The following is a 10,388-nucleotide window of genomic DNA, read 5'->3' on the forward strand; positions in this document are numbered from 1 at the left end:
TGGCCATCACCAGTAGGTGAAGTGTCTTGCCCAAGGACACAACGACCGAGACAGACAGGGCAGGTGATCGAACCGGCAACCTTCCAGTTACAAGATGAGCTTCCCAACCCCCTGAACCACTGTCGCCCCCCAAAAGATGAAATTAAAAACAAATCTGTGAAAAAGGTCTTGACAAATGTTTGTTGTTGTTCTGACAAATTCAAAACAACTTTGTTTAAATATACTTAAAAATATGCTTGTGCTTCTTATAAGTGGTTTAGACTGCTGCATTGGTGAAATCCCCATCTGACTGTAATGTTTGAAAGACGTTTCCTCATTCCAGGTAATTTTCTGGTTTACAAACTGAGTCAGTTTCTGTGTGTGGAAAAAAAAACATCAGACAAAAGGACAGAGAGTGAAAGAGAGGCTGTCTTTGGAAGTACAGGTGTTCGTGTTCTCAGTGATTTCTGCCTTTGTGCAGAGACACACATTCATCATGTCGCTCTCTGTGACATCGTTGGTGCTGCTGATGGTTTGCGGCACTCAGGCTTCACATTTTTTAGGCACAGTCATGACCTACTACCCAAAGGACACTTTTGCAAATGGATCTGTCACAGTACGTACATTTTCTTTCTTAAAATAATGTATTTACTTTTAAAAATCTTACAAGACCTCAGTGAACACTTTGTGGCTGTAAATTTACAGGTAACACTTCGGTATAAGCTGAACTTCCATGGCTGCACAGCTGATAACTGGCTGTGCCTCAGTGGTGACTGTGGGACTGAAACCCACACACTATATGTGGTAAAACAGGAGAGCAGTGGAGACTGGTGTCAGAGAGAGGGAATCATGACTCGACAGGTTTCCAGCAACGCTCCGTTTGAGCTTTGGTGAGTGTACAACAACAGGAAAAAGTCATTTGTAAAAACTTTTTTAAAATATCAGTGATGGGCAACAAAACCAAACCAAACCACGTTTCCCGAAAACTTCAAGGCCAAACAAAAAATAATGTTTTAGAGAAGTGAAGAATTATGTTAATGATCAGCTCTGCTGTATTGGTGGCTCATGATTAACTAATAATTTATTAAAACATTTTATATTCAGACTTTAAAAACTGAATTTCTGATCAATTTCCACTGAAGGTTGAATAGTGCTGCCTGGATATCAAACATCAATAACATTGTATCATGGAGAGCTGTGACTCGGGTGGAACTGAGGAACCGCTCTGACACCGGCAAAGCCAACACATCACCTCAGACCACCATCCTACCAGCTGTGAGGTAAGCCCACTTAATGTGTGTCTATGTTTGTAAGCGTAGTTTTCTTTTATATTTCATATTTTACGTTTATCCCTTTCATATTAAAATGTATTTAACAAAGTATTTATCACCTGTTCTTTACATTGAAATGAATACAGCAAATAAAGCTACAATCTTTGTTTCTCAGAGTTCCTTCAAACTGTCAGAGAGATTTCAGCCTGTTGATGTTTGACCCTGATGGAGACAAAGTTAAATGCAGATATGGAAACTCCTCACTCTCAGAGTGTAACCCCTGCACTCCACCGTCTGTCCTCAGCCTCTCATCGGTGAGCAATGATTGTTACTCTCAGAGACAGGCAAAGACCGAAAGCTGGCACAGACAGTCACACAACGTTGTGACGGGAATATTTTAATTGAATTACAATTCATATAAATTTTGTAGAAGCTAAAGTTTATCCAAAACAAGTGTTTTTTCAACATTTTTTTATCCTTGAATTTAATTACATAACAGAAAACATTTTAGTTATTTTGACTTCAAGCCCATTTTCGTCCTCTTGCAGTCCTCTTGTACTCTGTCATTCAGCCCCACCAGCAGCAGTAATGAAGGTTCGTATGTAGTACAACTGGTGATGGAGGACTTCCCCAGACAGACCATCACTCTGACTCAAACCAACGGGACACAAACAACAATAACTACCAACGATGCCATCAGCAAAATACCGATTCAGTTTGCTTTGAAAGGTACCAATAAAGTTTCATTATCTTAAAATGAAAGCACTAAAGAGCTGCTGCTGACGATGAAGGCCTCACGTACTGAGGTGTTTGACCAGCAGTGTCATCAGGACTGATTCTCTGGACCAACAAATATTAATCTGTCCAGCAGATATTTTACTGTGGATCATCTTTGCATCCTGTGGTTAACTTCTCTGTATTCTTCCAGTTGATCCTGCAGTACCATCCTGCACAGAAGGACTCTTTCTGCCCACGTTTCTTCCTCCAACACCAGCCAACAGAGCTCAGCTCTACAACAATGTCAGTCAGACTCTGGAAATTAACATCACTGCAGAGGCACTTAACTCCACGTAAGTAAAACACAGTTAAAGATATAAAAGTTTCAATATTTAATTCAGGGCAGCCTCTGGGTAGACATGAGATATCATCCTACAAGTCATGGATCTAACAGAAATGAGTGATGAAAAATCAAAAATATGTTTCAGGTTATCAGGTTACATGTGTGAGATGATCTTTAGTATTACAAAACTCCAGTGCTGATGTACAAGATTACAGTCAGGAGTCAAGTTAGATGACACAGTAAGTGAAAAACAGCCAAGACCACACAGATATAAGGACATGAATACAAAAAGATTAAGTAAAACAACAGTAAACATTGAAAGTTAGACAACATGAAATACTTCCAAGGTTGGTTTGGTATATACAAAAAAAAAAAAAAAAAAAAAAGCTGTGTTCTAGTTGGAAAGCAAAAGAAATATGCTATAGACTAACTTTTTGTCATGGTTGCACTGGTGCGCCTAACTTTTTTTCTTAGGTGCACCAGTGCAAAAGTTAGGTGCACCCAAACTTTTGAAGCGCATTGCTTTACACCGCAGTTTTACATGTTCCCTTGTTTTTTACATTGCTGTCCATACAGTCAATATTGATTTGTAAATGATTAAATAACAATCTTGTAAACAGAAAGTTCTTTATTTGGAGCACAGTTCTACAAGAAAGATAAGTTACCATATTTTTTGGACCATAAGGTGTACTGGATTATAAGGCGCATTAAGCGAAACCAAACAGATAAGTCAAACTTTACTCAGCTCATTCTTCTTGCTTCCTCCACTTCTGTACCACTGATTCATTAATGTTGAATTCTCTGGCAACTGCTCTATTCCCGTGTTCTACTGCGCGATTGACAGAGTTTGAAATCCACTTCGTGAGCATGTCTCTTAACAGGTGCATTTTTGGGGTCCAACAGAATATCTCAATATCTGAATATCTTACCTTGGGCATCTGAGAGGTTCAGCCCTTGGCTATCTCTTATTGGTTAAGGCCACGATATGGGCATAATGTTGTCTGCTGCTGGCCACACAGAGACTTTGAGAGTTGCAGAAAAATTGGGGTTTTTTGCTCGAATGGCTAGTCACAGCAGTGCGACCTAGGATTTTTTTAGTCGGACCATTGAGAGATTAGGTTGCATTTGCGACCAAATTAGTCGCACTCTGAAGCCTTGACCTTTTGCAGATGTAGAGATTTTGAAAAAAGAAGGTTGATGAGTTTTTGATTGTTTGTTTGTTTGTTTGTTGAAGGATCTCTGAGCTGCTCTACAGCGGGCCGTACAGTTTAATCAGCAGTACATCAGGACCAGGACAGTTCACCCTGAGATGGACATCATCTGAAAGCGAAGGCGGACAAAGCCTCCCCATCTGTTTTGTTGTCCAGGCAGTTTTCAAGTCAGTCTCCTGTTTCATATAAATGACTCTGTAGAAAGTTATAGCAGCTGAAATTCCTGAAAGGAAAGCTTTTAAAGTCACATTTTAACTTTTTGCCTAACAAGTTTCCTGTTTTAAGGATTGCTCCGTCATTAGAAGTCAGTTAGCTCTCCTTTGAGTCAATAAATATTTTTTTATCTTTTGAGATTACAATTGTAGTGAGAAGGCAAAATGAAAACCAGGAAGCTGATAACAAGAGAAAAACAGCTGTTAGACAGTGTTGGGAATGTTTTTTCTTAAAATGTATTCCACTACAGATTACAGAAAAAATGGCCCAAAATGTATTTTGTAACGTATTCTGTTACGTTACTCAATGACAGTAACGTATTCTGAATACTTTGGATTACTTAATATATTGTCATGCTTTTTACAACTACATTATTACTATTACTGAAGGTTACTTGCTATACCAATAACAACTAGATTTTTAAATCTTAATATAAAATGAATAACAGCAGGATGGACATTGAGCAAGACTGAACTTTTTGCAGTGATCTTGTTTAGAAAACTATTTTGGTATCAGTAATATGTTTTCTTTGTGTCTGTCAATAATCATGTGGAACTGCACATGATTATTTGCAGGTAGCAGGTTCTTTTGCCATCAGAATTATTGTCTAAAGGCAAAGAAAGATGCCCAACAGATTTACTTTACCAAACAGACCATCCCAGCCTTGCTGTATTGGTCTGTTTGATTCACCTTTGCTTTTATTGGACAGACAGCTTTTATTGGAAAGGAAAAACTCAATGCATCATGGGAATCCCCCAGCAGCCTTTTTTATTTATTTATTTATTTTTTTGCCTGTCCCGTTTGGTTCTTTTGCCATCAGAATTATTGTCTAAAGGCAAAGAAAGATGCCCAACGGATTTACTTTACCAAATGGACCATCCCAGCCTTGCCGTAATGGTCTATTTGATTCACCTTTTATTGTTTATTTTATTTTATTTTCACTTGCTAAATACAGGACAGACTTGACTGGGGGAAAGAAAAGGGAGAAAGAAAGAGGGAAAGAAAAACAGCGGGGAAGAGGGACGGGGATAAATGGCAAAAAACAAAAACCAACAAAACAAACAGACAAAAAATACATATATCAATCACATGGATCACCTGTTGAGAAAGAAAAAAAGAGAAAACAAGCAAAAAGAAGAGAGCAATATAATAAACAACATCATCGCGATGATCTATGTGAATATAACAGTAAATACTAAATACTGAATATTATTGTGCAGCACGTAAGATCGACAGCGCACAGTGTGCTTTGAGGTAGGAGCCAGAAAAGGGTGTAGTTTGTGTGTGTGAGTCCTCGTGTGTACACCTGTGAGCATGAGCGCGCTTGTATTTAAAAGGTTCCTTCATGTAATGATCTGCTAGAGGGTGTGGGGGGCCATAGCCCCGTCCTCCAGGGCATGAAGCAGGTATGGAGGAGATCCAGGCTCCAGACAACCAGAGACCCCCAGAGAACCAGAGACCAAGGAAGACCAACAGAGGGGCAACCGTGCCACTATCCCGGAAAGAGCCGAGGAGAGCCCCAAATGAGGGGTCACTCAGCAGCCGCAGAGCAGAAGCCAGGGGGGGTTGCAGTGACGTGCCCGTGAGCTCCGCCGGCAGCCAGCTGTGCCAGAGTGACCGAGCCCCGGGCCGAGAGGCCGAGGGCACCCAAACCCCTGAAGGGGCCCAAGCGAGGACCAGGCTCCAGGCCCCGATGTTAATGCTGTCATCAAGTCTAAAAACAGCATGTTAATACTGGAGATCCTGAAGGCTGCTCCAAAAATGATCAGATTATATTTTAAATATTTATTCAATTCAAATTAGTTCAGATTATCATTTTTTTCTTAAAGAAATCTACTACATCATGTGTCATTTTTTTAATGTACACTGCCATTCCAATTGTGGAATGATCGCACTGCGTTCTCGGGAAGTCTGGACTCCCGTGTGAACTTATGAAGTCCAGACTAGTGAGAACACGAGTACGGACTCAAGTACATGAGTATTTAGAAATGGCCTAACAGTCTGCAGTGTATGAGCTAACCTCAGCTAAAGCCAGCTAACAATGTTGGTAATCAGAGAAATTGTATTAATCCCAAATAGAAATTGAGTTGGTTTTATTTTGTTGTTTTTTTTTAAAAAAGGCCCGCCAATCCTACTTGAACCTAGGCCGGCCGCTCTCAGCCATGTGATATATAACTACACGCGGATTCAACTGAGCTAAACCTGCGCCCGACTGTGTTTAATCACCAAATTGGAGAAGCCATAGAGAGGGGATAGCCTAATATAAGAAACAGGAAATGACCGCCGTGTATTCCATTTATTTCACCACTTATTTAAACGGTAACAGAATACAGTTACTAATATTACTATGTATTTTAAATACGTAATGCTGGCACATGTATTCCGTTACTCTGCAACACTGCTTTTAGATAAGAAAAGACACTAAGAACCTGGGTAGAGGATCATGGATTTATCAAGTAAATAAATATGGATGCTCATTGGGGACCTTAAAATAGAAAGAGAAGAAGAGAAAAAAGACTGAAGAAGATTAATGGATGTAGTGAAGGAGGACATACATAGGGTTGGTGTGACTGAAGAGGACCTTGGAAACACAGGAGGCAAATCTTCTGCTGTAGTGATCAGTAGTGACCAGTAAGGGGTGCAAGTATTAGAAAGCAGCGGGTTTGAAAACCACCATGTTGTAAAAGCATGCTCAATTAAGATAGAAAGTGTCAGTGTTTAGGTGACTTGAAGCTATCATGGCATCGGAGGCCTGTCTTAAACTGACTTATTTTTACAGTGGAACCAAGTATCACTCAGAGCTTCGATGTGTCACTGTGACTGTAGCAAATAGTAAGTAGAGCCGTTCACCATTTCAGCCATATTTTAAATGTAAAATACTGAATCAGTGTAACTGAGTTATTACATCTAATTCTGACTGTTTATAGGACCAATAATAACAACAACTACTACTGTACCTGCAACAACTACTACCAATACTCCAAGCACAACTCTTCCTACATCAACTACACCCAGTGAACCATCTTGTGAGTATGAATAAAATGAGGTGATGTTTACAGAGTTACTCTGTCTCAGTGTAAGAATTATTAATCTCACATTATTTCATGTCTATTGATTACTGGTCACACCAAAACAGTAAAATTTCACATCAGTTTTATATCACTACATATTACTCTCAGGTCACAATTTGTAAATAAAGCAAAATATTTTTGAGGTATACTGAGTGAATTTTGTAGCACTGACTAACTGCATACAAAATCCAAAGTACAAAATAAAGGCATGAGCTGATTAGAGGTGGTTTTCACCAGGCCACAAAAACCGAATCGTTGTCTTTGCAATCAGTAGTGTCAATTAATGAACAAACTTAAGATCAGCAAAGTAAGAAATATACAGTCACAATCAAAATGCCAGCAGGAAGTAAATCGATTATTAAGTAAAGCTAACTAAGCCTTGGTGGATGAACACAGGCTCGTTCAACAACAAACACAAACAAATGTTTTTGATATAAAAGTCGTTAAAGTGTGCACCTATTTAAACAAAGATACACTGATCGATTTTACATTGTCACATTCTGTGCCATTTGTGTTTAATGTGTCATGGAGGACAACATGGAAGACACAATCTCTCACTACTAACACAAAATAGAAAAAATGTATTTGGTCTGAATTAAAAAAATATCAACAGAATTGAGGTTGCTTGGAAACTTTGATAAATGCAACTACTTGCAGTAACTTTAGCGCAAAGTGATTTCTAATGAATTCTAACATGTTGCATTCTTGTGTTTAGATGTTGCAGTTTTTCAAATGAAAATTACCTCTTTGGTGGACTTGTCTAAAATTGATAGAGATACCTTCCTTACACAGGTAAGTATATTTTTATTTATTCAGAAATGCTATCAGAGCGTCAAACAACTGCACCACATGAACTGTAAGGAAAAAGTTTATCGACAACAAATTACCGGAATACACCCATTATCACCACTGAGTCATAAGGATAAAGGGAATGAGGGCAAGCTCCTTATTACACTAAATGGAAAAAACACTGGGCCACTAACATGTTAAAACTACAGGAGCCAATCTCCCAAGAAAACCATGAAATGACAACTTCATGACATGAAGCTCCAGGTGGACAGTTTTTGTGCTGATGTTAATGTCAGAGATTTTTACCCAGTATGTGCCTCAGCACCTGGCAACCCTTTTCTGTGACGTTATGTGGTCTGACACTTTGTGACTGAGTTGCTGTGATTCTTAACAACTTCCACTCTGTAATGATACCACTTACAGTTAATCATGGAATATGTAGGAAAGACAAAATTGATTGATTTGTTGCAGCAGTGGCGTCTCATTATAGGGTGCGTGTGTGTGTTTGTGTGTGTGTGGAATACCCCACTTCAAAAATTTCCACAAAAAGCTAGGATGCAAGAAAACAAAAATATGCAACCAAATTCCTCTGCGAAACCGTTGCATACAAGACTGCTATCATAATTTGTATGAATGTGAGTTTTCATTGGACAGAGGATTCCTTTGGGTGAGCATGTCTAACATCCCACTGGGAGAAATGACTGTATGGGGCCATACTATAAACTGAATAATCATCCTAATTTACTCCACAGTGTTCACACTTGATAGACATGCACAACCACAAAAGTACATATTTCAACATAAAAATTGTTTCTGTGAGCACAGTTTTGTAAAACCTTTGCTGTTTCTTTCTTACATTTAAAAAAAGAAATCAGTGATCATATCTCTCGCTCTTCTTTTTTTCTCTCTGTAGATCAAAAATTTGCTGATATCCAAAGGGCTGCCCCAACACATGATCGTCCGACTCATAAGCAGCAAACCACAGATTGGTCCAACTGCAGCGCCCTCTACTGGCACAACATGAACATCTACTGACAGCTTCAAGAGCTTTTTCATTTCAGCTGCTGAATGAAGTTTTGGCTTCACTGCTATTTAACAAACATTTGTAATAATTAAGTTCACTTCTCAAGAGCAGCTTTTAAAAGCAACACGTTAGCCTGACTCTCCAGTGCTATAATCTGAAATGATTTAATTTGTGCTTAGAAATTGTTAGATTAAATGTTATTTTTGGTGTGACTATCCTTAGTCTAGCACCGATACACTGATTGATTATCAACAACTGGAAAACACGAAGAACAGCTCAGATAAAATAATTATAGTGGAAGATTTTAACATTAATTGATGTTGATAATGACAGCCTCACTTTCTGAAAATTGTTAAATACCCCAATTCTTTGATCTTTCAGCTGAAGGAAGAACAACACTCGCTGTATAAATGCTCAATCAACATTCTCTATTATTCCATACAATTCTCTTTATTCCATACAACACTTTGAGCATAAACGTCCAGACGGGAGATGTGGACAGGAGGGTGTCCGCCAGATCTCGAATGTCTGACCGTTTCTCACATTCTTTTAGCTTCAGCCCCCCTCCAAAGTCATAAAACCTAAACTTCCACATTCTTTCTCTCTCAGTGAGCCTAAGTTATGACCTTGGCTTCCTGTGCAGTATGTTCTGTTCTTTCTAATCAGACAAATAAGGCCATGATCTTCTGAAAACAGTATTTCTGATAAATCAGCAGTATAATGCATCATAAAACAGTGTAATGATTTCACAATATTTAATCCAAGGCATAATGTGGCCTATAGCCGTATAATGATTCAACAATTCTTTGATTCGAAGTATAAGGTGGCATAAGATAGTATAATAAGCTCACAAAATGCTGTAACAACATTTAAACAAGTGCTGAAACAGTGAAGAAAGCAGGAGCAAGCCTCGGTTGGCTTAACAGAGCTCTGACAGCGAAAATCTCTGTTTAAAAAGTTGCTGCTTCATGCATATTCGAATTGTAACATTAACTTTCCAAAACTGCAGGTATTGACTTTGTTGTGTGGAGGGAAAGTTTTAGATGCAAAAAGATGATGATATGATAAGAAGTTGTATTTTAAATAGTGTATATATTATATTAGAAATATATTAGTTGTTATTATTGAGGTTTATATTGGTAAAGAAGCTGAATAATGATAATATTAACTATATTAACTGATAATTTATGGTAAAGGGGTGGGATTAAATAAGTGTGCACTTCTTTCCACTACTTTTTGATATGTAACCAAATCCTGTGTAATAAATTACAATCTATAACAGCTCTGTTAATGTTGATTCTTTGTAACTAATTGTTTATTTTTAAACCCAGTCAATGTACCTAAACTCCAGCATTTAGCCAGTCTCCCTTTCAACTTCATCTTCTCTGGCATGTCCGGGCAGCTTCCAGCATGGCTGCTGTTTTCAGGTCTCACCTAAGATGTTCCAATATGACTACTATACTACTATAGAATCATGAGGCATCTGAGAGAAAACATTCAGAGGAAGATGTGAAATATGTTGTGTACAAGTCTGCCATACTGCAAATTTTTTCTTTCTCACCACCTGGACCACTCAGCAGATTTACCCTCCCATAACTTTTTCTACCTTCCTATATTTTATCACTTACACACAGGAGGAAAGCTGTTGCTAGGACAATCAGGCACAATGGGACTTCTACCAAAAATAGCAGCTGGATTGAAAACAGTCGATCGGTGTGCAAAAAGACTGGAAGATTGGCCAAATTTAAATCAGATGAGTTTTCTAAGTTC

The 10,388-nt window shown here is 38.5% G+C and overlaps 1 protein-coding gene across 2 annotated transcripts; it reads left to right on the forward strand.

The window, feature by feature from the left end:
* The first annotated feature begins 169 nt into the window (after positions 1 to 169).
* On the forward strand, positions 170 to 9,899 carry LOC109197005 (uncharacterized). Of its 2 annotated transcripts, XM_019351873.2 has the most exons (12): positions 170 to 595; positions 685 to 869; positions 1,122 to 1,259; positions 1,426 to 1,564; positions 1,799 to 1,979; positions 2,179 to 2,320; positions 3,545 to 3,684; positions 6,164 to 6,167; positions 6,514 to 6,566; positions 6,662 to 6,760; positions 7,521 to 7,597; positions 8,508 to 9,899. In XM_019351873.2, exons 1-12 carry the CDS (start codon positions 476 to 478, stop codon positions 8,616 to 8,618), a joined length of 1,389 nt encoding a protein of 462 aa, XP_019207418.1. In that variant the 5' UTR covers positions 170 to 475; the 3' UTR covers positions 8,619 to 9,899. The 2 variants fall into 2 exon arrangements, with proteins under 2 accessions (XP_019207418.1, XP_019207419.1); XM_019351874.2 differs by lacking the exon at positions 6,164 to 6,167 and having other exon boundaries at positions 3,545 to 3,688.
* The last annotated feature ends 489 nt before the right edge of the window (positions 9,900 to 10,388 follow it).

This window comes from Oreochromis niloticus, linkage group LG3, assembly GCF_001858045.2.
Source record: "Oreochromis niloticus isolate F11D_XX linkage group LG3, O_niloticus_UMD_NMBU, whole genome shotgun sequence".
Taxonomy (NCBI): domain Eukaryota; kingdom Metazoa; phylum Chordata; class Actinopteri; order Cichliformes; family Cichlidae; genus Oreochromis; species Oreochromis niloticus.

What these genes read in the sequence shown, in the direction of transcription:
- LOC109197005 (XM_019351874.2), top strand. Translation starts at nt 476, where the DNA reads ATGTCGCTCTCTGTGACATCGTTGGTGCTGCTGATGGTTTGCGGCACT. An exon ending in ACCATCCTACCAGCTGTGAG is followed by an intron (nt 1,260 to 1,425) that starts GTAAGCCCACTT and finishes TTTGTTTCTCAG; the next exon opens with AGTTCCTTCAAACTGTCAGA. An exon ending in CTGTCCTCAGCCTCTCATCG is followed by an intron (nt 1,565 to 1,798) that starts GTGAGCAATGAT and finishes GTCCTCTTGCAG; the next exon opens with TCCTCTTGTACTCTGTCATT.